Source organism: Brachyhypopomus gauderio, chromosome 5 (assembly GCF_052324685.1).
Source record: "Brachyhypopomus gauderio isolate BG-103 chromosome 5, BGAUD_0.2, whole genome shotgun sequence".
Taxonomy (NCBI): Eukaryota; Metazoa; Chordata; class Actinopteri; order Gymnotiformes; family Hypopomidae; genus Brachyhypopomus; species Brachyhypopomus gauderio.
In genome coordinates this window covers 35,042,207-35,069,536 of record NC_135215.1, presented here as the reverse complement: position 1 = coordinate 35,069,536, position 27,330 = coordinate 35,042,207, and the positions used below count along the sequence as shown (strand labels likewise).

Genomic DNA, 27,330 nt, shown 5'->3' with positions numbered 1-27,330 from the left:
CCTTCTTGCTGTGCTGTCATGGAGTGCGCCTCCGAACCACCACATGAAACGCAAGAACACCCAGTCCTTGTGCTGAAAGAATATGTAAAGTAATACAGCCAGATGGCCCTCTGAATGCCGTACAGCCTTGTTCTCACTGAACACCAGGAACCAGAGGCCTTTTGTGCACAGAGCTGAAAGAGTACATGGTTTCCCATAGGAGAGGAGACCATGGCTGGTGTTAAAGGGTGAATCGCAGTTCTCGCTCCTCTCCTGTTATGTATCTTTCTTTCAAATTAACTGTGATCCTGAAGAGTTTGCAAAACTATGTTGGGTTTTGTGTTGGGTATTGCTCAAAAAACCAACAACTGAATAATAGAAGTTGAATGATTATGTTAATGTTTTACATTTGTGGAATATAGTTTCATATATTGCTGGTAGCCTCTTACAGAACATCTGCTCCTGAAACCTCAAAAGCATGTTTAGCCATGTGTAATTGCATTTACACACGCATTGCTTAAGTTTATCTCCATTTGATGTGGCACCAAAGGACAGTACCATGGGCTTGCTGGCACTATTGTGACAAGCAGTTCTTTGTTTTCTATCAGATCATCTGAAACAATGTTGACTTTTTCTTCTTACATGTGAAGGACTGTCACTTTTGTCTGCAGAGGCTGAACAAAAGTAGTCAGTTTAGCTAATAACCACTATCCAGCGTTTTGTTATGGAGGAGGCATTTTACTTCATGAACCTCTCTCTCTCTCTCTCTCTCTCATATATATATATATATATATGAGATATAGATACACAACACACACACACACATATATATACACGCACATTTGAAATATTTTAACATTCTCCAGTCGAAAACATTAATGCCTTATAATAGACGTGCGGACGCAATGTTGATTAATAACATTTCATAGTTATGCTTGTTGTTTTAGTAATTATAGGTCTTACATGTGTATATTGTTTATCTTACACGAAATAAATGCAATACATATGCATACATAATTACATGTTATACTCTAGCAGACACTGAATGAAGTTTCTCAAGCACTACCGCGAAGTTTGGTGGGGGCAAACGAGGCAGCGCACTTTGGGACACGCCGCCGTCCAATCAGCGCGCTCCCGCTCTGTGACGCGGCCGGCGGACACGCCCCCAGCGTGGACACAATCAGCCCTAATCGCACAGAACATACTGTCACTTTACGTTGAAAGGACTTCAGCCACGATGGGAGTTTGCATATTGGGCCAATACAAGTTTTTAAATCGCTTGTCCTCTCTAAAGGATCTCTAAAGGGGGAAAACTGTCCCAGTGGCGCGGTGACGCTTTATTTTTCACATGATCTAATCCAGGATGTCGCTCTTGCCGAAAAGCCGGTAAGATTACAAAGTGAGTTTGCTTTCTGAGAGCTACCTCCACATCAGCACCACACAAAGGCATCGGCGGAGATTAAGTGATTCAGTCAAGTGCCACTGGGTTTGAGTCTCATAGAGAAACATTGGGGCAATTTTCTTTTTACGAGATGGAACACTTTGCAGCAGAGTGCCTTGTGTCAATGTCCAGTCGTGCGGTGGTCCACGGTCCTAAAGGGAATAGAGAGATCAAACCCGAACCTGCATCTGCTCCCAGGGCTGGAGAGGAGACTAAAGATCTGGTGAAGGACAACTCTTCTCTTTTTGTAGTGGCTAGAATTCTGGCGGATTTCAATCAACAGACCCCGACAAATTTTGCCGATCAGGCAAAAATAAAAGAGGAGAGCATGCCACCGACCCAGAGAAGAGATGATGGAAACTGTGCCACACCTAACGCCGTCTCCGGCAACTCTGCACTCAAACAACGAGGCAAACGATCGAGGGCACGAACCGAACAAGAATCCCCCCAGAAAAAGCACAAATGCCACTATTCAGGTTGTGAAAAAGTTTATGGCAAATCATCCCATCTCAAAGCTCACCTAAGGACACACACAGGTCAGTTTCGATTGCAGCGAGTGTTTTGACATTGTGCAGATCAAATATAACTACCGAACCCGATCGGGATAAAATTCGTGGATGTACATGAGGATTAATGACCCTAGAGAGGATTTAACATCTGCGCTGTAAACACACCGACGGCTCAAACATTGTTGCTGTTTCTTTGTAGAAACTAGCCTTACAGGAAACAAGAACATGTATGTCATGTGTTCATAATAAAGGACCATGTAAATTACATTTACCAATCTTACGTATTGTTAAAAGTAGATACTTTTGTTATTTAGCTGAAGGAAGCCGCATCGTAAATACTGTCACGCCCACTGAAACCTCCATAGTCAGTAGCAACAGTTTCCCCATCCAGACCTCCACCTCCTCCACCTCCACCTAGGGTGACCACACTTTCATATAAACCCTTAATAAACTAAATATAACTGCATATATAACTATATAATGTCCCTGCTTAAATAGTAACAACATGTATGGTGTAAATCAGTGAAACATTAGTGCGCATCACTTGTTATTTGCCGGGGGGGAGAAAGTGAACAACCTGTTTAACTATACAAATATAAAGCTCCAGAAATAAAGGCGTTTTGCTGCAGTTTCCAGCCAGTTGAGTGTGAGTTGTGAGGAGCAGCCGCACTTGTGTGTGTGTGTGTGTGTGTGTGTGTGTGTGTGTGTGTGTGTGTGTGTGTGTGTGTGTGCTCACGGTGCGCACATTACGGCCACTGCAGACAAATGAAGGCGGCACGTCTGGCGTGTGTGTGGCAGCAAAACGCACAATTTGACCTTTTTTGGTATGTTGACGGTGGTCGGGATGCAAATACAGCAACAAATACGCGGAAAATGACTAAAGGAGGTGGGGGTGGTTGGAGTTGTGCAGATGCTTGTGTGATTGTGAAGCCCTTTGTTGTGATGCGCCACACCCCCGTCCCATAGACCGCCAGCTGATCTGGCCAGCAACAGACCCAGCTAGTCGAGCCCAGAGACGCGGAGCAGGAGCGCAACTGCACACAGCACCGCCCTGGGCTGACGTGTGACATCTCTAATGATGGCAATAGAAAATACTTTTAGTTTTCTTATGCAATGATTGTCTCATGGCGATTATTTTAGTTGTTTGTTATGTCGTTGTCATGCCACGGAACGGTTTGTTTTTTTACAACAAAGTGAGAATAGTTCCTGACAAGAAGTGATGCAGTGTGTTTGTTTGCACGTGTGACCTCAGAAGGTAGGAATCACAAAAAAACAAGACATGGGTCCTTGGCATTTACTACACTGCACACACACACACACACACACACACACACACACACACACACACACACACACACACACACACACACACACACACACACACACATCAGATGCAAAAGTGATTGTCACGGGATGCCACGTGCTATCCTCGGTTTCACTGCATTTGATAGAGCGTTTTATATTTTAATTGTATTTTGACATATTAACATCTCAGCTATTTTTCCATACACCTCCCCTTGTTTTTTTGTTTTTACTTTATTTTTTCAATGTAAGAATGTAATTGTATTTTTACCAACATTTTATCATCATCAACAGGGTCAATGTGTGTATAGACGCATACATACACACACTTTTTGGGGGGGGCGCTATACTGCCCTGATATCTTCTATTAAACGACATTTTCTTGAGTTTCATTTTGATTGGACCTTGCTTCATCTACAGACGTGCGCTTGGGTCGAGTTCTGTTTGAATAATAAGTGTTCCGTCTCATTTGTTTTGGTAATCAGAGAATGTGGGTCATGTGAGTTCAGTGCAGGGACGTGCCAACCTCAGTGCTGCGCGTCTTTTCCTAAACACTCAGCACATTTGCTCTCAGTCTCAACCAGTAGAGCACCGAAAATATGGATCCCTTTCCCAGCCAAACACCACTGTCTAATTGAAGGGGGGACACAGTGTTATAAAAACAAACTGGGGGAGCCAAGTGAGCTAAAGTCCTCATTTGACTTTAGTAACGCCCTGAACTCTGCCGGCTTTGGTTTGAACTCTGAATTGGAAAACCTGTCTTCCCTCACCAGAAACTGGGCATAGAGTTCTCCTTTCAGAAGTTAAAATGACTTTGAGCTCAGGATTGCCATTTTTATTTAAAAGACTCGGTTCGACAGTACTGAGGTTTTTGATGTGCTGTCTTGTTGAATGCCAGACTTTATTTTTCCAGTACTATTTTAAATTAAATAATCAGGATAATGTAGCTGATTGCTTTTTATCAGCTTTTTTAACACCAGCTCATCTTGGACTTGTGTCTATAAGCAATGTTTGAATGTATCACAGAGATAATTGTTCTTTCATATGTAAACCAATTGTATTGGAATGTATCATGGAGTTGTAGTAGATGCAAAGAATATATTACACTCACTGCATATGCACAACATGCCATGGCATTAGTAAGAAGGCAGTAGTCACATGTGCTGGGTTGTAAGAGGAGGTTTATGGTGGAGCCATTGCAGACATACTACTGTGATCTAAAGCTTTGTAAAATCATGTGATAAAGGGCTTGACACACTGCTTTGATGGTAACAAATGCAATTATAATGAGGACAGAGTTAGAGATGTAAAATTCTCAAAATGCTGAATAATGGATTATTATGATGTCTGTCAAGATTTATAAGTATAACTTATTATTTGCTCAAGCCTTAAGGACTAAGGGTTTAACAACATATATAAATGAACAAACTTCTTCATGAGTTATGGCACATTACACTGCACATTAGTTGCCACATATGTAAAACTTGTGCAATTGCAAGATTGCAGCAAATGAGTATTTTAGCTTTTGGGTGTTTGTGTGTTGTTTTATATAATTTAACTGTGAGTCTGAAGTTCAATTGGCCGTTGCCTGTAATCCTGTGGTGACCTGTGGTTACAGAATGTTCCTGATTGAGATAAGGTTAGTGGAATGACCTTGAGGTGACTTCCCAAGAAATCTGTTACAGTTTAGGCTGGCTGTACTGAAGCTAGCCTCCCAGGGCTTTAGGGGTTTGCCACAGTATTGAAGGGAGTTAAACTGTCTCATCTGTTAGAAAAATAGCTTCATGAAAATAGATTTGTTCTCTTTCTTAAATGCTTCTGTATTTATCAACACAGGTTCAGGGAAATTCTCACCCTAACCCTCTAACCTTGACAATAGGAATGGCAGAACACAAAGATCTCTTCTACAAACTACAAGGTAAAACTGAGAGGTGGAGTGAGTGGAAGAAAAGCCATGCCCAAGTGAGAAACAGACAAAATAGAAGAGAATATTTAAAGTTTTTAAGCATGTGGCTGTTTTAGAACATGAGGTTGCATTGTGTCAGGCTCATAAATCATATTCATCACAACGCAGATGGACAGATGTTAGTACTAGATGAATTATTAAATATGTGAGCACACAATATGTTTGCAAGCCACTTTTTACAGAGTACTCAATCTTTTAACAGATTACGGTTGTGATAAGAAGAGGAAATAGCACCCGTTAGTGTTGTGTGGTGTTCATGTGAGGTGAGATGGGTGGGGGTCTGTCTTAGAAACTTATGAAATGTAAGAGTTTCGCTGCAGTGAGAGGATGTGAAAAAATTGGAAGTGATTAACAAAAGTTTTCTCACAGTGCACTTGTTTTCTCTCTACTAGAGCTTTCTTTTTCTCTTTGTCCTTGTGAAATGATGAATATGTATCAGCTTTAGCTAAATGTTAATAAAGTGTCCTTAGTGTAGTGTTATTGTCCACCTCTATTTGTAGAGATAATAAATAACGATCAATATTTTATGATAAATCTTCCTCTAACTCAACTTTTCCCATAATTTAGTTTGAAGAAGTGTAGATCTTACCACAGTTGTGTTTGTTGGAGATTAGCATTGTAAAAAAAGTCAGCCATCTGGCTGTTAATTTGGTGCACAAATGTGTGTGATTGACAACCCCATGATGGATCCTTCTGATTGGACAGGATACATGTGGGCCTCATGTTGCAGCATAATCTGGCCCATCATAATCCAATTTGCTTCCATTACAACTGTATAATGTTATCTGTGCTTATTTACTGCATTGCTTGAGACTTTCGTCATTGGGGCTAGTGTTTATAGGGACATCACAAAGAAAACATGGTGCCTCTCTCAAGGAATAGGGGTTAAGTGAAGATAATGTGGTTGTTTATGCCCTCATTGTTTTTCATTTTCTCCACTAAAAAGGTAAACATTTAGGATGGCACGTGTTGAATAGAAATGTATTTGACCGAAGCTTATCAGATCGAGGGTATAAGGTTACCAGACACCTTTGTGTGACCTGCCTGTAACAATGAAGTTGAGGCCCACTGCAATACTTTGTCGTAAGCAATGGAATTGGTTGGTAATAGCATGACTTCACACAAAATTGGTAAAAGCATATTTGGGGTGGTTAGGTGGTGGGAACAGGATTCTGGAAAAACACAGTATGTTAGCAAAATGACTATGGCAGTTTTGCAACTGAAGATCTTGTCACTGGTCCCACCGAGCCACATGTTGGCTATTTTGTGTTAGGCAACATTCATTTTCTTAATCTTGCTGCAGAAGAGCTCCTTCCCCATTTGCTATGTGGAAATGGAATAATATGGTATGGAGTTGGAGCTATAAGGTTAGCGTGGACGCAGAGAGTGTCATGTCTGTTGGGAGACATCTCTACCTCTTATGGTTCTACTGTATTGGTCATTAAAGGCCATGCTGCCACACCATTTGCTTGGCAGAGACTTCATGACTAACGGCCAGCAGCACAACATAACCAGAGGACATAATGACACATTTGACAGTTGGTCCAGTTCTCCTGGAGGGTCCTCGTTGCAATGAGCTCTAGACGCCCCACAGCACCACATGGGACCTCTGAACAAAATGCACATATAATGTTGTCTTTAATGTAAGGACTCACATATTGTACATAGCCACATTGGATGATTTTGTACAATATTCACTTGAAGACATTAATGCAGCCAAATCATTTAAAATTATTAAAGTTGTGGAATATGTCTGATATCCATGTAATTTGTCAGACAATTTCCCTTTCCTGTAAGTTATTATGCAATAACATTTATGTCCTGAGCAGTATAATCGGACTCAGCTGAAGGTCCAAAGGTGAGTGTGAGCTGGGTGTTCTGGTCCTGCTCTGGTCTCCACCACCTGACCTGGGAATGAAGCCAATGTTATTACAGTGTAGGACATAGTTTTGGGGGACAATGTTGCGTAAAAGAACGCTCTGCCCTCCCTGACTAAGCCCAGTTTCTGTTCCACACCTCAGCACTCACAGTGTAAGGCATGGGTGGTGCCATTGGAGTACACTTTGATTTTTGCTGACCATTCTTGTATTTTAGCCTACACCAAGTGTTTGATGTGTTCTTTTTATTACAACTGTGGGTATTTTAATTATTTCAAACAGGATCACTTACTCAGTCTACAAATAATTCAGACTTTTAGTTGATTTAGGTCACGTGTTGCAAGTTGAGAGTCAGCTACTCTATCAAGCTTATGCACTTTTTCATGGTCCATATATCAACTCTGTGTCCAATGCAAACCAAGGGCTATTTGATCCCAAGGACATAAAAAATGGAACTAATCCAGTAAATCATTGCTGTAGATGCTCTGTCTCTCTCGTTCATCCCCTTAAGTTATAGACCAAGGTGCTTCAACGCCTGTGAGTAGTTCATAATACACTCAACTGTCCATTTACAGAAATCCATCACTCGTTAAAACTATTCCACTGATGGGAACACGTGTTTTTTTTTTCCACCAAGATCATGACCATCTAAAACACTAGACCACTCCTTCCAGTCCATTCGCTGGATAAGGAATTAATGCTCCTCCTTTTCCTGTACTGTCCCTCAAGCCACATGTGTATTCTTTACTTAGCTTTGGCAGAGCCTTATAAAAGTCTTTCTGTTCCTCCCCCCACTCCAACCCCCTTTACCCCTCTGTCCACTCTCCCCTGCAGCAGGGGCTTTGGGAAAAGGGCTGCTAAAGAGCTGTGTACTCAGCAGGCCCTGGCCTCCCCGGCTCTCAGCAGGTCCTAGCCCGTTGCCCGTGGCCCAGTGGTGTTGGTTCCTTTGCTCTCCACTTCTCCTGCTGCCCGTGGCCCGGTTTCTTTTGGCGGGAAAGAGCAGATCTGGAGCTGGTGAGGTTGTACATTTTTGCACCTTCTTGATCCATGGAGGATGGGTCTCCTACTAAGGTAGTTTTTGGTCGTTCATTGCCCAAAGGCCATGAGGAGCAGCGTGGGGGGTTGACGAGGATGGGGGGGGCATCTGCTGTCAGTGCCCCTGTTCATGTAGGTCATTTGTACAACTGCGTCTGCAGCAAGTCTAATTTGATTGCTTTCTGCGGCAGTGGCTGTGAACTTTCTTCAGGGTACATTTTGGGTGGATGAACTAATTGTGGCGATAAGGCAGCGAGGAGAGAGAGTGACTCAACGGTGTCCTTCTTTACAGCGCTGTAGATACTTGGCTGTCTCCTGCTTGCCATATTTACATTAACTGTGGCCTGTGAGGTGTTTTCACCTGTCCTGCGTAATACATCTATGAGTGTAGGGTCCAGGGCAGCCTGGTCCCTGAGGTGTCCTTGAGGGAGGGCTTGTCCTGTGATTTTACCTCCAGAGGTGAACATACCTCACTCTGAAATGCTGTGTGATGGCTTGTGGGAGGGCCAATTAGATAATGTTGTGTCTGGCTTTGTAGAACCATATCCATGGCTTTAATTTAATGACCAAACATGTATTTCAATTGTCCTTATTGTACTGCATTGAAAATTGAGAATCTGCTCGGTGAATGCAATGGGAACAGGATGGAGAGTCACGCAAGAGAGGGTCTGCGCTCACCTGCACATGCCAGGCTTTCTGTAGGCATAAACAGTCCCTAATGGCAGCAGCTGTCTGCATGTCCCTAGTTAAACAGGGTTAAAAAGATTAGCCCACAGCCTGTAGCAAAACAAGCCTGCCAGGCATTTCAAAGTGCCCTCAAGGCCAGACAGGAGCTTCACTCCAGCTAATTGATGAAGCTGAAGTGATGAGAAGTGCAATTTTACAGAACATTATGAGAGCAAGAAAGAAAGCTTTCATAGGTCTCATCTGAGACTGTCTGACTGCGTGATGCATCTGAGTGTGTGTGTGTGTGTGTGTGTGTGTGTGTGTGTGTGTGTGTGTGTGTGTGTGTGTGTGAGCCAGCGAGAGAGTGAGAGACGGTGGGAGGAGTGAGATATGGTTATCACAAATGGGAGTCTGACTGTTGACACTGATGGCTGAAAGTGACAGTTCTCCTGATGCTTCTAAGGCTGATGCTATTGTCCATGTCCCAACCATACAACATAAGATATGTCACGCAATCCACAAGCAGTGGTTTAGCATTTTCCTTGTAGACAAAAGGCACTAGACACTAAATGAAATCTGACTTTTTTTGCTATCTGGTCTCTCAGCAAGCCCAGTCCAGTTCTGATCATTACACCTGGCCCACCCATATATGTTTTTGTTCCACCCAAGCTCACAGTAACATTAAACCTCAATTTCTCAAAGTCGAATGAGTGAATGAAGACAGCAGACTGAAAGCCTATAATGACACATTAGGCTCTCTGTGGTTAGACAGACCTGTCTTCCACACACCCATTCACACACGCACATCCACACACACAGATGCTCTCACACGCAATGTGTGATCCGCTTCTGTCTTTTGCACTCTTTCTGGTCTCTGAATCTTTTAATCTGGGTCAAACCGCACGAGGAACTTTTCACTTTGTCAGCAATGCGCTCATAAGTCTTTTCCCACCATTAGATGCAATGTTGTCTGTTAATGAGCTCTCTCTCTAATAACTTTAAGCCATTTATACCGAACTGTGCTTGAGCCGGTGTTTGTGGTTTTATGGTATACGGCCACACTGAGATCCCTTTTTTGGATTCCCACATTAGATACTGGGCGCGACCCACATCTCTGTTCCGGTGTGATCACTGGACCAAACTGCACCCATTCCTACGACGCCGAACTCTGATTGGCTGTGCTGGGCTAGCGTTGAGGTCATGGAGTTAACACTGCGGGGGGGGGGGGGGGGGGGGGGGGGGGGGGGGGTGGGGGGTGTTGAGGAGGCGAGACCGGCATGCTGCTGAGAGCTGCTCCTCCTTTGGCCTGATCTGAGAACAGCGCTGCGCTATCTTCTGTTAATGGGGTGGATTTGGGTGCGACAAGCTTGTCCTGGACCAGAACAAAGAGGCAGCTTATACCTCGACAGGAGCCTGGCTGGGGTGCAGCCTCCACAACCGTCTTGTCATTAACCCACCGTGGAGAAGCATGGCTGGCCGGCTCCCGTCTGGCCCTCGGCCATGGCCGTAAACACAGGAATAAATTACATCCCTCTGATGAATGCTACCACTGCATTTGTGGTGCCATTCTGGGGCTCGGGTTTGGTCTGGACCGGGCATGCTCAGTGCAGCGCTGCAGATCACTGTGGTGAGGGCTGCGTTTCTAATTCAGAACATCTAACCAATGGTTCATGTGATACTTCGACCCAACCTTATGATAACATCAGGTCTTTATTTTAAGTCTGCTATTGTTAGTCGTACTGCTTTGTCTTACTTCCCTACAAAAGTTGAATTTGCCGACTCGGACCGTTGTAGCGAAGGACAGAGCTGATCTTAGGTTCATGTAAAACTGTCTTCTGCCGTCATCCTGACACCTTGCTCTCGCTTTGGTATAACTAGTGACTGAATGATGTAAGGATGCGCTGGTTAGTTTAGCACGGTGTCTGGTCGGTGGGCAGCATGGTGAATACACTTGTCTCTCTCTCATTGTCTTCTTAAAGAGAGCCTCTCAGTTGGAGCTGTTTCCCAGGCGACAACAGTGGAGGAGAGACAGTTTATAGTCTGGAAAAAGCTCATTCCCAAAGCCTGTTTGAGAGGCATCTTCATAAATAATGTGTACATTGCCCAGGGAAGTGCACTTTATGAGGCTTATAGTGCTCAGCAGACAGGAGGGATTGATTAGACCTCCCACTGGTGGCTACGTCTCGCGGCCTCCTGTCTCACTCCCCAGCCTGCATGCCATGCTCACGGGTGAACAGGCGGGAGGAATTTTATCTCCCCCTCCCAGTGATGCTGGTAGCTCCTGTTGGAACAGGTGACCGACATTAAGTCTGCTGTATCGTCATTCGGTCTGTTTCACTGTTGCTGATCAGATGTCGGTGGAGCAGACGTCTCCCCTCCACAGGTCCCCCTCCGATCCGTCTCAAAGCTCATTGAGACACTTCTCTGTCCATTCAGTTAAGCCACCAGTTATGCCTTCATGTGTGATCGGAGAAGAAGAAAAAAAAAAAACCCGAAAGGGATGAGCTGTTTACTTACTGACCCAGTGGCACCAAAACGGAACGCTTATATAAGTGTGCTTCCTGTGACATAACCACATCGCCTCAGAGGGGAGACACTCTCTGCTGGGTTCACAGAGGTGCTCGGTGTGTCCGTGACTGATCGTGATGTAATATCCGCTCAGGGTAACTGGGTCACCGTGTTTGTTAGCGCAGGGCTCGGTTCTGAGTCTTGCCCTAATTGCTGGCCCGCGTTGTAAGGGAAAGGCGGGGGTGCGCGAGGGCCCCTCTGGCACCCTACCAGAGAGAGGCCAGGCCACAGGCAGTGTCTGACGTCATCACCCGCAACGCTGGCCATGATGTGCAGCCGTGCTCGCTGGCGCCCACACCACAAACGTCCTCGCCATCGTGGGTGAACAAAAAGGAGGCCAGTGAAGGGAGTGCTTAGAAGCCATGTGCTTTGTGCACATCCGCCGTGTCATAGCTGTATGACTGACAGTAGCACATTGCCATGGCTGCGGCTGCTATTGTCTTCCTAAAGAAATAAAGGAGGGAGTTTCAAAAGGGTCCCCAGCGTCCCCTGAATTTGATTCTGGTTACCGTAGGGATTCGATGGCTTCTGCTGTCTTCGTCCACACAAGTCTGTAATTCACTGCTAGTACAACCCGGAAGCGGCGTACTTCACCGCAACAGTGGCGTGGTCGCCCCGTGTCCTCGTGGAGATGGGTGGACAGGATGTTCTGAGCACAGCAGATCTCCAGGACGGTGCTGCCTGCTCTCGTTTTAGATGTGCGGTGATGCTTCTTGGCACTCTCATTTGTGCGGAGGTTTCTCCTGACGACACACATGTGGGTTCCCTTTTCCCAAGCCTCCAGAATGTTCTGGACCAGCACCAAAAGCAGCAGCACACAGGATAGAAGAGCCAGGGTGCTCTTCAGCTGGGAAGGGTGCCGGGAACCTTCCAGAACTTGGGCAGCGGTCTGATGGCTACTGCCGTGGCACGCTGTCAGACTCCCACGCTCTCTCAGTTTCATTTCCTCTTCATTTATCTATTTTTTTTTCTTGTTATAAACAAAGTCTATTCGGGATACTCATCACGCCCTGCAGTTACATAAACCTTAACAATAGTTTGGGTTTCTCGGGTCTTTGTGCTTCTGTGCAGGAGTGTTATGACTTAGTCATCCTGGTCCTACTCTTCTTTCTCATGGCCAGTGAAATATTCATGCTGCTGGATCTGTTACTGTGTGTGTGTGTGTGTGTGTGTGTGTGTGTGTGTGTGTGTGTGTGTGTGTGTGTGTGTGTGTGTGTGTATTTTAACCAAATAACTCCTACACAAAAAGTGTGAATTGCACTATGTGGCTGATGTCTTTAATTAATTAATAATACCACAAATCACAGGAAGCCAAATGACTCTCAAACCGTGTGAGGTTTTAAAGTTCTGTTTCTTTCAGCTGCTCTTAGATTTGGTATATTTATGTTTATTTATGTCTATTTATGGATTACAAGATGTTGTTTGAGTCCAGGATGTTTCGATGAGGTCAAACAATAGTGCCCCCTTTGGGATTAGTTTGTATGGCCATGTAAGTGAAGAAGGTCACAGAGAGGAGAGATGTTGTGATGTTGTGATGTTGTGTGTGGATAGAAGGAGCAAATGTGAATCAGAGGATGTGGTTGTATAGGCAACTCTGAGAGTTGATTATCCTTCCTTCTTGCTGGCATGAGAATGAGCATATTTGTGTGGGTGTCTAGGACCTGTTATATTTCTTTTGTTGCGTGTGATTATATACAAGGGAATGCAACATGAAACAACAATGGGAAAGGTTGCATACAGATAGATATTTGGTGCATGTACAATCCATTTGTATTCTTACGTTTTTGAGGTATGTGTGTGTGTGTGTGTGTGTGTGTGTGTGTGTGTGTGTGGTATAGCCCACTGGGTCTGTCTGGAGGGGCGTGGCAGGACGTTGAGTCAGACCGAGCTGGTCTGGTCTCACTACTGCTCTCTCTCCTCTTTAAGCCCGTCCACGCTGGGGGAGGGCCAGCACGGGGCCCCTCCTCTCCTCACGCCCCATGCACCAATATCACATGTTGATCTAGTATTACATTCTGAACAATTAGCCCAGAAGTAGCGCAGTGGTTTTCCACAGGGGCGTTCGGGGGGAAGTGGCGAGACTAAAGGCCGATGTGGCGGGCAGTCTGGGCCGTCACACGCTCTTCCTGCTCGGTCCAGTTTCCCTGCGTAATGACGGAGACGTCTGACCCCGTTTCTGTTCTCCCTGCGCTTGTATTTCAAACATCCGGAGTCACAAGACAAGCAGATATGGGGGCCACGATTTGCAAAATAGCACAGCAGCCACGCATCGCCGGTCTCCGCATCTTTGCGTGTCCAACGACGGGCTGGGCGGACCGCCGTGTAAAACGCTGGTAAAATTAGAACAGCGGCTCCCGCTATCTCAGGGCAGAGAACCAGTGACACAGAAGTAAAATGAATAGTGTATCAGACATGCCTCACTGGCTATTCAGTGTGGAACTGGATTTAGATTCTATACACTCTTCCCACATGGAGCTATGAGGAAAACACAGCGAGATATATAGGCCCATCTGGGTTTGAGTGGATTTGTGTCACAGCCTACTTTTATTGCCTGATGGAAGGGGGAAGGGTGTAATATCCCTGTGCATATAGTCACTAATAGTTACATGTTGGATCAGGGGCAGAGTAGCACTAAGATCCTGAGTATCTAAAGTGTGCCTAATTAGATTGTGTCTGGCTCCACAGCTCGGGGACCACTGGTCTCTGCTGTGCTCGGTTATTCAAGGATCATGCTTTGCACAAGTCCTAGGACTGGATGGGTGTGTATTATGTCACCTTGTAATAATTTGTGCATTTAACATGCCTGACACTAAACACAGCATACATTCTATATCTAATATCTTTTATTTCGTAATCAAATTATTTTTCAATTAGCGTGATACAGTGTTGTACGTCTCATTTCCAATGCAGTGCATTCCTGATTTAATGTGTAGGGCTTTTCACGCAAAGGGGAAAAAAAAAACAGCACTTTTTTTCACAGGCTTTCCTGCAGCTGGGGAACAATCGCAGAGGGCCCACGCATTCATGGCAGTGCCTCGTAAAACGCCAGCAAGCATCATGGCCTTTATGTCTGCACGTCAGTTCATTTGTGATCTGAATTCTATATGAGAAGGTTTATACCCTGGATTGACCTGTGTGTGAAAGGGTTCTGTCCACCAAATCATTCACCCTGATCTCCTGTTAAGACCCAATAGTTAAATCGAGTCTCTGGCGATACAGCTGAAACCGTGTTGTCAGGTCTCTGAAGTATACACGCTGGCTGCATACAGTGTAAAGTACTGAGTAACACTAAAGTTAGATTAGTTATTATTTTGTTGTCGTCAAGTATTCACAAAATCTGTCTAACAGAAGTCTAAAGTACTGTAGTGTCATATTTGATTTGTTTTACTTCTTAAAATGTCTAGCTGTATGGAGGATCTCCAGTGTGCAGTTACTAACCTCAACCCATGCAACACCAGCTGCTCCTGTTATATGAATACACGGCCTCAGCCAGTGAAAGTTCAACTTAAACCAGCACAAATGAGCAAGATATCCTAAAACAGACCGTCTGCAGTTATTTAGTGTGGGCCGTGCGGGAAACAGGAGGGCATAGCAGGGCAGCTGTGCTCAAAGACCTCTTTGTCCACATATGGCCTGGAAAATGTGCTAGGTTAACATCAGCTGGCACAAACGCCGCTGTTGGTCGCTGTTAGCGTCGCCCAGTAGTGTTGACGACTTGTGGCCTCCTTAACACATTTGCTATGGACTTAGCAAGCTGTGGAAATGTCGTCAAAAATGAAGTATAATTCAAAGCAAACTAAGCTAAGCAAACCTTGCTTAGACTGGGTAAATGTACAGGTTTCTGCGTTATTAGCTTTGTATGTTGTAAATATTAGATCTATAATACTGTATTATTGTATGTGGTACTGCTGTCTGTGTTTTGAAAACATACAATGTTATATGTTGTACAAAGTCGTATGTCTGAATATCTGTTGGTGTTGCGTAAATACTGACAGCTGTGGGTGTGTGTGTGTGCATGTGTGTGTGTGTGTGTGTGTGTGTGTGTGTGTGTGTGTGTGTGTGTGTGTGTGTGTGTGTGTGTGTGTGTGTGTGTATGGCGTGCAGGAGAGCGACCCTTCCCCTGCACCTGGCCCGACTGCAGTAAGAAGTTCGCCCGCTCGGACGAACTGGCCCGACACTACCGCACCCACACGGGCGAGAAGAAGTTCGGCTGCCCGCTGTGTGACAAGCGCTTCATGAGGAGCGACCACCTGATGAAGCATGCTCGCCGACACTCCGACTTCCAGCCCGCCATGCTGAAACGACAGCACGGGCCCGCCGGCACCGGCCCGGGGAGCGGCACCCGCCCGGGCTCCCTGAGCGATTACAGCCGCTCCGACGCCTCCAGCCCCACCCTCAGCCCGGCCAACTCGCCTTAAACCTGGCCGCGCTTTCTGCCTCCGCCCCTGGAGCTCCAGGCCGTGTGATTTGTCCCACATCCTTTCCTCGTGGTGTTGCACACCGATGGGCAGCCACCTCTCTGTGATTTTCCCTCCGCTTGCTGTGGTGTACTGTACAGAACCGCTTCCTGTAGTGCAATTTTCTTGTGCAAACTCCGTAAAAGAGAAGAATAGAAAACAGAAAAGACAAATGCCTTTCCCAAAATGGCGATATTTACATGACGTACTATATGTCTGTATTTTTATAGCTTATGGCCATGGCCAATTTTCCATTGTGTTTTTGTGTTTTGTTTTTTTTTTCTTTCAAGTAATCAACTTTGTTTAAGAGAACAAAAATATAGACAAGATTGACAGGTATACGATTAGGGTTTTTATTTTATTTTATTTAAAACGGGTGAGGGGGAGGGGCACATACACCTCAGGATTCAAGACAGTTGTTTTTTTTTTTCCCTTTAATATTTACCTTGACTGCACAATACAAGCATCACTTTACTCTGTAATTCAACAGGGGTTAAAATGTTGTGCCCTGCTCAGGGATGGCCTCGTTAGCTTGAAAGAATGAACATGAAGAGAAAACATACATAAAAAAAAAACAGCCTTACACTCAAAAACTTGCACTCTTCCTTTGTCTTTTATTTTTGGTTTTTACATCAGGGGAAACTAGCACTGGGTTTAACAGTCATTCAAACTCAGCATTATATTTGATCTTTCTGTAAGGTGGTACAATAGACGGGGGGACAGTAATGGAGAGAATGTCATTGTGTATTTGAGACTGGAAGTGAGACTTTTTTGTTTTTTCGACATTGCTATCTCTCAGACCCCCTTTTTCCACAAAGCTGAGCTGGTTGTTCTGTCTGGGTCCTCATTTCAGGGGGATCCTTACATTGTGTTAATGTTGGTGATGAAACTGCAATTACATGCCCAGCCTTCCCAACGAGGTGCACTGGGCTCTCTGTTCTCCTTACAGGCCTGAACTAAATCCCCAAAAAAGGGGAGGATAAAGTTTCAAAGCAGCTGCTCTTCACCGTAAAGACTGCACATGCATCAACGTCAGGGTTTATCTTTTTTTCTCACATCAGTACAGGTATAACACACCCGCAAAGGGACTTGTCGGGATCTCCTCGACACGTTTTCACAACAGCAACAAAAAAGAAAAAGAAAAGGAAAAGCACACAAGTAGAAACCGCCAAAGACTGAAGTGTGAAGGGGAGAACAGGAAGGGTTTTCTGCCAGTGATATCCAGGGTTTGAGTGGGGTTGGGGGGGTTGGGGGGGTTGGGGGGGTTGGGGGTGGTGTTGGCCGAGTGTCAGGTAACGGCAGACGCCCTGGCCCTCTGCCACACGGCTGTCCCGCCCGCTGTGGCCCGGTGCTTAGGAAACGGCTGCATCCCACACAGGCCTATTCATAGAGCACTGGAGAGGAGAGGAGAGAGAGAAGAGGGGAGGAGGGAGAACTGCCACTGCAGCGAAGCTTTCCTCAGCCTGCCTTACTCCACCTGGACGGAGGAGAGAGAGGAGAGCCAGGCAGAGTGGGGAGGAGGACTGGATGGAGCCATGGAAAGTGTCTCCAGGGTCTTGGCCACAGGCGCACCGGCCCTGGCAGGCTAAATGTAGGCTGGAGCCTTGCAAGTCTCGCAGTGGGGCACACTGGAGCTGGGCTGGGTCTTGGGCAGCCAGGGGAGCGTGGGGGCCTCCATTAAGAACAAAAGCAGCTATCTGCAGGAGGCAGGAAAGAAAGGCCCGACCCCCGAGGGAGGCAGATAAAGGTGGGGGCTTTATCATGAGCTGAGCAGTGCGGCGGAAGAGACACCCAGCTAGCTCTCTCCCCTCTGGCTCCTGCAGTGGAAAACACCCTTCCATCGCCCCCCGCCCTGTCTACCCACTAATGACAGAGGGAGCACACCCCCATGTACTGTGCTTTACGACAGGCTCGGGGGGTTGGGGGGCCTCCCTGACTGGATGCCGTCCAAGTTTCACGACAGTGGATTTAATCATGCAGGATGTTGAGGGACAAATAATATAGACCCAAAAGAAGGCAACGATGATCATAATATCAATTATGAAGAGAACGTTTGTCGTGTCTGGAGTCTTTGACCCACGGAGCAGACTTGGAGAAGGCATTACTCTGATTTTACAGTTGTTTCTCCAGGTTTTATACAGCAGACTTTACTCAGACGCTTTTGGAGTGAATGTCCTAAAGACAGGGACACAGCTTGGAGTCAATTATTGCCAGTTATATTTGCAGTATGTCCTGTTCATTGCAACGAAGTGGCAACATGTAATTATGAGACTCCTGACAATGGATTCAATGGGCATTCTTAGCACAGAAGTTGTTTTTTTTCTTCATATGCACAAGAACCTATACAGTTTCTTTACTGTCACAGACACACTGATAGAAACAGTGTTGACACTAATCACATTACCTCAATATACCATTATAGCAGCTGCTTTAAAACTTGATTCTCGTTACAAAGGGGCCCCTTTACGCCCCTGTAAAATGATATTGCTACCAAATTAATGGAGTAGAGAAGACATATCGTTTAAGTAAACAGTGATTTGCCGTCCTTTGCCTGTTGTAGCTGGGAAGATGAGAAGAACTGGCATGAGAAGGTGGTCTAGAAGCCATGCCTCACAGCTATGGCACATCAATTCAGGCCAGGGGCTCACAAAACCTTCCGTGAATAGAGGCACCACTGTCTGAACTACTGTGGCACAGCCTCGCACACACACACACATACACACATGGACAGATGCACACATATATCCACCCATTTACACACACACACACACACACACACACACACACACACACACACACACACACACACACACACACACACACACACACACACTCAGAATGTTCCAGTAATGTCACTTCCACATGTACTCTGTCATGCCTCTTTCCTATCATACACATGCTTGTTTAGCTTGTTGCGGGTCTCCTGGACCTATTAACTCCGATCCCCTCTCCATCAGCCTCTCCATCGGTGGCTCTCGGAGGGAAGCGGCTCACAGGGCTGTGGAACAGTCCAGCTGGGGAGGCAGTCTCCCAGTCCTGCAGGAGCAGGTGGAGGCCTGTGAATACCAGGCCTTGTCCCTTTATCCAGCCTCCCTCCTTTTCCCCTTCCCACACCAACCCCCCTGGGGCTTCTCTGCCCAAGCCTTTCAGAACGCCACACATAATCAAAGCTTTCTCTCTTCTCCCTGCCTAAAGAAAACACCCCTAATGAAAGTAAACAGTGCCACACATGCATTATTCCTGCAATAATACCACATGTAAATCTGTCTAGACAAACTGCCTACTTTCATTTTACACTGATGCCAGAGGTCTAGTTTGAGGTGGTATTCCACCGTACTGCAGCTAAGACCAAAGCGCTAAGTACTGATTAGCTAACTGGAGATTTAAACACCCTTCAGCCATCCCCAAAGGGCAGAAGACCTTCCCATCCAAACCTGCTAACATTCCCACCAGAAGCACTTGCCCAAGTCCCTACAGGGCCATGTATTGTGGCACGGTGGGTGAACCGTAGCTCCTCTGTGCACTCCACTCACTGCTGGTCAGTGTGGAGTGATACAGAGAACAAGAGTGCTCTTCTTAGCAGGACCCGTATCTCCTGTTCCAACACAGTACGTTTCCCAAAACTAGTAGCATGTTCAAATGGCACCATTAGCTCTTATGGGCCCTTAAATGTGGAGGTGAGATGTTGTCTAATGCTGTGGTACTGGTGAAATATGACCTGATATTCCTCTGTTTTAGTCGGTGGGAGTCGACACTTACAAAAGTCACAGGTCGGTGTGAGATATGTGTAAACTATGTGTTTCTTTGTTCCTTATTTTCACTGTACTGAAACTACTTGAATGAGGAGCGAGAGCATTGAACACAGATTGAGGCGTGTCTACAGTGCAGCTGGACTGGTTCTGTCCTTAGCTTGCAACTCACCTTTCACACAAGTTCAGTGTGATTCGGATATACTCATCTGGATAGGTTAATTTGTACGATTTGTATTGCATTTGTTGTTATATCCTGATTATTTTCATTTCTCTTCTCAGAATTATAAGACCATGTATGTAATTATATGATTTTCTTGATTATTGCCATTATTATTTCATGGTGTGTTTATCTCAGCCCACTGCAATGAGACATACTCCAATTTCTGTTGTTGTAGAGATGGAGGAAGATACACCCCAACAATTTTCTCTTTCTTCAGAGACACTGAGTGCTCCTTATTATAAAGCAGGATGTAGTTGTATAATCTTTTATCTTTAAAGACTTGTAGAGAGGAGTGAATGATGAGTTAAAGTTAGAAGGAAGTAAATTTTGCATTGTATGAGACTGATGTGATTAGCTTCATTTTTCAAATGTCACATATTCATATAAACCACAGCATTGTGAGTATGTAGTGTGTATCCCCATATTATTATTATTAAAATTTATTTTTATCTCCATTGTTAAACATTTAACTAGCTCACCATAGTGTTATTCATCATATCTTTTGAAACTCATACCTGTACTGAGAAACTGAGGTTTGAATGGAGATGTTTGAAGTATTTGAGGGTTACTGGAGTGTGTATCTGAAATGAGGGGTCATCTATAGTGGCAATGTTATCTTCATTTATCAATAACAACTCAAAATGTCAAGTTGAGGGTCAAAGGGAATCACTACTTTCACCATGTCCTATTAAGTAGTGAATTTCATTTAACCACACAACTGTCCACATTTATTTGTTTTGAATTTGTTGACAGGCTTGTACTAATCAGTTCAGTAGATTTCTATTGAGCTCTCATTTTGGCTAGAATGTTTGATCTGATGAGTGCCAAAGGCATTACAGTGGTAATTCCAGTAAATTGCAAACCCTTACACAATTAAATGCATATACCATAATAGGTGACATTACACAAACAACCTTGTACAGTTTTCTATGAGTGATGTGTTTTTAAGTATGTGTACAGAATTTAACAATTAGATACAAAAGTATTTTTAGTTCAACTTTGTTCCTTTTGGTGTGATAATGTACTTTTGATTATACTGGTTTCTGTTAGTTTATGTTACTTTTAATTTGTCTTTATCAACACATATATGGTTAGATAACCTAAACTCTCAAACCTTATTGTTATATTCATCAAACGTGAATACCCAACCATTCCAAAGGATTGCAACTGCATTTGCTTTAAATGTGCTGCTTATATCAAACCAATGCATTGAAGCTGCATTACATTTATGTATTTATTTTGTGGGTTTTTTGTTTTGTTTTCTTCTTGACTGTGATGTATACATTTGTGACTAGTTAAGATGGGTACTTTTATTAACAATAATTCCTTTCTGCTGTTTTGTAGAGTTGCTAACATTCATGTATGCTATCCTGTGTAGTACCGGTTAGGGTCTACTGAACAGACACATCCATGCCATGTTCTGACAGGATAAACAGAATTCCCCATGCTTCTCTGAAAAGGGATTTTGAAAGCCAGCTTGCTTGCATACATGCAGGTGTGTACATTGTTGTGTAGCCAGTCCTGTGCAAAATATGCGTGCTGGACAGACGGGCGTGCAGAGCAGGGTGTGACCCCTGGGACCATGGTGTGTTGAGCATGAAGGGCTGGAACACAGCATTGATCCGACTGAAGTAGTGACATGACCTGCCAGTCAAGCCCACGACTGGATGGGCCAGTCCTCTTAGCTAAAGTGCACCACTGGGTTACTGTAACTACGGCCTCAATGGGCTTGGACTCAAGGTATAAGACTGGGCACCAAGGGCTTTTAGAATGAATGGATGCATGAGTGTTTGTTTCCAATTAGCTGGAATTCAGTCTGCCATTTTTACAAAGCACATTTTAAAAGCTTTTGCTGGAATAAAAACTGCCCTTCAAAAATACTAAAGGCTATTCACCTATGTGTCTGACAAAAACAAACAAAAACACAAAACAAAAACAAAACATTCATGACTTATTGGAGTGAAGGAAGTCAGGATGAAAATGACATGATGAAAATCTGATGTGAAGATTGTCCCGGTAATACACGTGTGAATATATATGAGACTGTGTTGATTCTTCACCCATCGTGGTAACTCTGTGTGGTTCTTTTGACCGTTAAATACGGGGCTCCACAGGTAGATTAGCACTGTGTTTGTGCAGGTTAGTTTTTCTCCAAAGGGCCCGTAAGAGGTAACGTACATGCAGTACTGCAAATGTGCAACAAGGAGCAAAACCCCTTGTCATCAGTGTAAGCATATTCTAGGAATGACTGGAAACGTCCTCTATTCTCAGCAAAAATGTAGATGTTTATCATGGGGAACCGACATCGTTTTATGGTTGTCGGCATTGTGCTGATAACATAAATACTGTTCCTCCAAATATTTCAGATGTGGAAGCGAACTACTGATTACTGCTGAATGTGCAGGCATTCAGTATTCCATGGCCCCCTGGCTTAGTGTAAATCGCTAATTTACACTAAGTGCAAATGCCATTATAAAAGCATTCAGTAGTGTCGGCAGTGTTGACCAGTAGCAGGTGTTGAGAAACTTTCACGACTGGGTTGGTATGTGAGCCCTGGCACTCCCACAGAACTCAATATGGAAAACTCCTGTATTCGAAAATCTCTATATTCATGCAATTTGACATTAGGCAGACAACATCTCTTCATGTAAACTGCACTCAGTAAACTTGATTTACTGCAAAGATATCTGTGAAGCCCAGCATCCGGATTGACACTTGGAAAGGGAGAGAGTGAGAGAGAGAGAGAGAGAGAGAGAGAGAGAGGCCAGGCAGTCTTTAAATGGCCGCCTTTCAAGGCCATGTCTCTCTCCTTGAGAGATCACTTGTAGCTCGATACCCAGTAAATGAATAAATATTCAATGGCCAAAACTAATTTTTAGATTACTCCTTTCACTTACACAGAACACAGGATGCACATTGTTTTGTACTGTCAAGAACCCTCCGATTACAATATGATCAAATACAAATGTATAGAGAGAATTTTAGAAAGGCCACGGAGGCCTCAGACTGTTAGCAAGACTTTATTTGTGTGTGTTTGGCTTGCCTTCCTAAGGTATATACTAGTCTCTATTTTTTACATCACCATTTGATGACTGTTCCATTGACTACAGCATTAGTCTTTGTGCAAAAGCTCACAGTACTTCGAGGAAGGCCAGTTCCCTATCTCCATGAACTCAAACTGCCATATATCATTCTCTGTTTTTTTCTTTTGCTGAATCAACCAAATCACTACAGTGATGTATTACAGTTGTACAGTTTCATGAATTATACAGACTATTAATGTTGCTGGTCTATGGTTGCTCTGCTGTACCTTTTTAAGACATTATTTTTTACGTTAGACAATATATTGTGACTCTGTCCTATGCAAATATGAGAATTAACAAGAATTTGTCAAATAATGTATGTTGTCTTAACTTGTATGCATGAAATAGTGAAGTTTACATTTGAAAATAAATTCATAAATAAGCAGCTTCATGGTGGTCATGAGTGTCTTTTTACTTATCTTCAATACTTGATGGCACTTATTTTAATGTTATTCCAATAAAAATCCAGTAAAATGAAATATCAGCATTTGTGATTAACAGTTTAATGTGTTAAACATACTAGGTCTATGGCTTTACTGAATGACAAGTCCTTATGTCACCGCTGTAAATAAGCTTTGCAGCTTATATTACAACCAATGGCCACAGCTGTTGATGATCTGTGAACAGAGTACAACTACGTCCAGCGATGCCATTCATATAAACGAGTGTGTAAAAGATGATGAGCTGGTGTGTGCAGGAAGTACACCTTGAAGATAAGGATCGGTGACAGTAGAAAATGCAATAGAGTTGTTTGGGCTCACACATGTGGGTCATAACGTCATGCTAAAACAGCCCTTTGTCAGTTATTCACATGTGCACATTTCCCCAGTGAAAAGGTGCGTCGTGAATGGGAGGGCATCAAACCTGTGATGTGAAGTGGCGGATGCTCTCAAGGTCGCCGCTTCACTTTATATAAGACGAATCGCATCAGAGTGCACAGCCACCCGTCAAACGGTGTCCTTGTTCTGCTGGTCTCCATCACTTTGGAGCTGAACAGGGAGGAAGAAGTGCTAAAAATATTCGGAGAGAAGGCTGGTGTGTTTGGTGCTCAATCTGCCCACCTCCTGTCTCTCTGTCTGTCCACGCTGCCACCATGCCAGAGAGCTCTGCGTGCGTGCATGTGTGTGTGTGTGCAATAGCATTTAATACACCCCCCCCCCCCCCCACTCATCTGTCTGATTATAAAGCGGAAGCTCGGTGTGGTGGGCAGGCCTAGCTCAGATGACAGCTTGTGGTTGTCTTTTACTGTCGTGCCCGTTCGGACACTGTTATTATGACGAGGGCACTGTGAGGCTGCGGATCCTCGGCCCCTTCTGCCTGAGAAACGACATCCTGCCAGCCTGCAACCAGCAATTACTCAGCACATTCAAGAATAATTAGGGTAAGTTGGCATCCTGTTGCCATAGAAAAGGTGGTCAAAGAAAACACAATGGCAGGAAATCAAACAGGAAAAAAAAACAGGTCTAGACCTTTAATGACATTTGAGACATTGAAAAGTGCAGCGAGGGAAAAGTGCCCGTGAGTCATATCACCTTTACCTTGTCTCTACCTTGTGTTTACGTGTAACTATCTCAGTATGTGAGAGTGTCCAATTCTGCCATTGTTTAACACTTCTATTTAAAGTTACATTCCAACATACGTTGCACCTTGTGCTTCCTGGCCTGAAAATCTGTGGCTATAATCTCCCCACTGGGCCTATCTGACCGATCATATCAGAGCACGAGGTGTGAATGTATGCATTTTCTCGCCCTCGGTGAGCCAGCCAGGAGCATGGCTGTTTGAGGACAGTTATACGAAATCAGAGGACTCGGTGTTCCTCGCCTGAGCACGATGAAGTAGGTGGAGGCCGACTGTGTGTTCTTGGGAGGTTGGGGGGGGGGGGGGGGGGGGTAGATGAGAAGATCTTTCATTTAATTTCAGTGTCTGTCACATGATGTCTGCTTAGCTTTCCTAGACAGAGTGTTAAGTGATAAATTGTGGTTAATTGTTGCAAGACAGGTAACAATCATGCTTCTTTTTTTTTCCTTCGGTAGTGTGAGGACGGATAAGAGGTGCTTGCAGCAACGGAGGATTTCTAGTGTGAACAGTGGCTGTAGGGTGAAATAAAGAATAAGCAGGATAGTGGGTAGTCTATGTGTGTGAGAATGCATGTGAGAGAGGAAGACAGTGGAAAGATGGAGCGAGTGAGAGTGGGTGGTGGTAGGCTGGTGTAACCTAGTGCTGCATGAGGCACCCATGCAAGACAGCCTCGGAGTTCAGACTGTGTGTGGGTGTCTCTCAGTGGGTGCTGTTGTAGTGTGACCTCTCTGGGGTTCCTCTCTCTCTCTCTCTCTCTCTCTCTATCTCTCCGCCTGCGTGGGGGCGACACCGGCTGGCACTGGCACACACACTACCGCCTGTGCTGGATATGATGAGAGACAGAGGGAGAAAAAGACAGAGAGAGAGAGGCACAGCCGAGTTACTGGCAAACAAAACCTTCATCGGCCCTCTTCAGATTTCATTCTTTCTTTCTTTCAATTTTCCCTGCTGTCCCCCTACTTTGTGGTGCTTAGCTTCAGGCAAAGCTGGACAGCACTCCGAGCCCCAGCAGTGAGCCGAAGCCGGCAGCTGTCTCCTGAGCGCCGTGATCAGAGTGGGGAGCTCAGAGTCTACAGGGGCTGTGAGCGGGAGACACACCCCAACTGTGATATATGAGGTATTCTAATGGGTCTGCTGATGCTCAAATCCCAGCATTCATCCACAACGCCATACCCCCTCTGTACAAGTGCAGGGAGCTCATTAAGGGAAAGTCTACAGAGATCAAAGTGACACAGATGTGTGACTGCAAGTGACATTGGGTTAAACATAATGAAGTTCATAGCATCGTAATATCAGTGTATGGTTAGATAAAATATCTTACTGACTGCGACCATTTTTCCAAAATCCCCTTATAGTATTTTCATTATGAATCTTCATGATTGCCAAAAACAAAGCTTTAAAAAAAAAAGAAAGAAAGAAAGCAAAACGTGTTTATATAGAGCTGGAGAAACGCTGCATTTCAAATGGCAATCAGCTCTTGTCTTTCATTCTATTGCCATTAAAGGGGCACTGGGCACTGAATAAGCATCAATATTTATCAGAGGTATTTAAATTCTTCTTTTTGGACTTGTTACATGAGAGCAGAGACAGATGTGCCTGTAACTGACATGAAAGCAAAGATGATAATTAGCGTTTTTGATAAGTGTACTCGTAGGGAAATTACTCCCATACACGAAGCAGCAGGGATCCAGCTCATTGTCAGTCCTACCGAGTGTGTGTAGTATCTGCCAAAAAGACCTGAAAAGTGTCTTCTACCAGAGCTCTCCGCTAATGCCACAAGCTACTATAAATCAAGAACAACACAAAGGGAAAGGATATACCCTGCCACTTCCAACAAACACACGTATAAACACACACACACACAGACACACACATAGATTCACACACACACACACACACACACACCCTCCCTTCCACAAATGTGAAACCCCTCCTAGCAGAAACTGTTGAGCTGTTTCCACTGTTGTCCGTTCCTCTTCGTGGACTCTTCCGTGTCAGCAGGTTCATGCGGGCTGTTTTTCTTTTTACACAATGTCTCTCATTTGATCTTGAGCCATTTTTCTCACCCCCCCCCCCCCCACACACACACAAAAGGTGCTTTAAAAAAGAGCTTGAAATTAAGCCCGTGTGTAATCAAAATGAATGTCTCAAATGTAACAGTCACAAGAAAAGACATTCTGGCTGCTTATGATGGAGACCCTTTCTCCTGGACGTGACCGTATCCAGTGCCCTGACCCAGCTGGTGAGTGAGGTATGTGGGCTTGAATGAGAGCTCTGTGCAGTGGATCCGAGACTGCGCAGTGCACGCACACCAGCCAACCAGCCAAGCCCATTAACGCAGGAGCCCTGTCACGAGACCCCTGCAGTAACATTAAGCACAACCCACACATGGTGGCATGCCACACCCCCACCCTAACCACAACCGCCAATGCAATGCTTATATAGCATGCCTCGCCCAAGGAGACACACACACGCACGCATACAAACTGTACTGTGTGCAAACAGTCTTATGCTGTCTGTCTTTAACATTCTTCTCATACTTACGGCAACTTTATCCTGGATAGTGTCAAACAAATGGAGCAATTATACTGCATAAATGTAACAGACAACAGCATACAGTAAGGTGGTGTTTGGGACAGCACTCCACAAAAGCGGGGGTGGGTTTGTTTAGTTTACTGACAGGATGTTGTCTGGCCATTGTGTAAAATGGCTCTAACAAAGACGTCTTCTCACCTGGAGAGCAGTGTATGCTAACAGAAACATTAAACATTTTTTTTTGTCTTATGTAGACCAACAAGTCTATAGACTTAAAACAATCTTGAGTGGTAATATTGAATGAGTGCTTGCAACTATGTACCCAGCTAACAGGAAATCTTCCCAGAAAGCCGTTTGTACAG

General features: G+C 44.6%; 1 protein-coding gene across 1 annotated transcript; it reads left to right on the top strand.

The window, feature by feature from the left end:
* Positions 1-1,163: 1,163 nt before the first annotated feature.
* Positions 1,164-16,435, top strand: klf13 (Kruppel like factor 13). Its single transcript, XM_077007481.1, has 2 exons — positions 1,164-1,956; positions 15,448-16,435. The coding sequence occupies exons 1-2, from the start codon at positions 1,512-1,514 to the stop codon at positions 15,759-15,761; spliced, it is 759 nt and encodes a 252-aa protein (XP_076863596.1). The 5' UTR covers positions 1,164-1,511; the 3' UTR covers positions 15,762-16,435.
* The last annotated feature ends 10,895 nt before the right edge of the window (positions 16,436-27,330 follow it).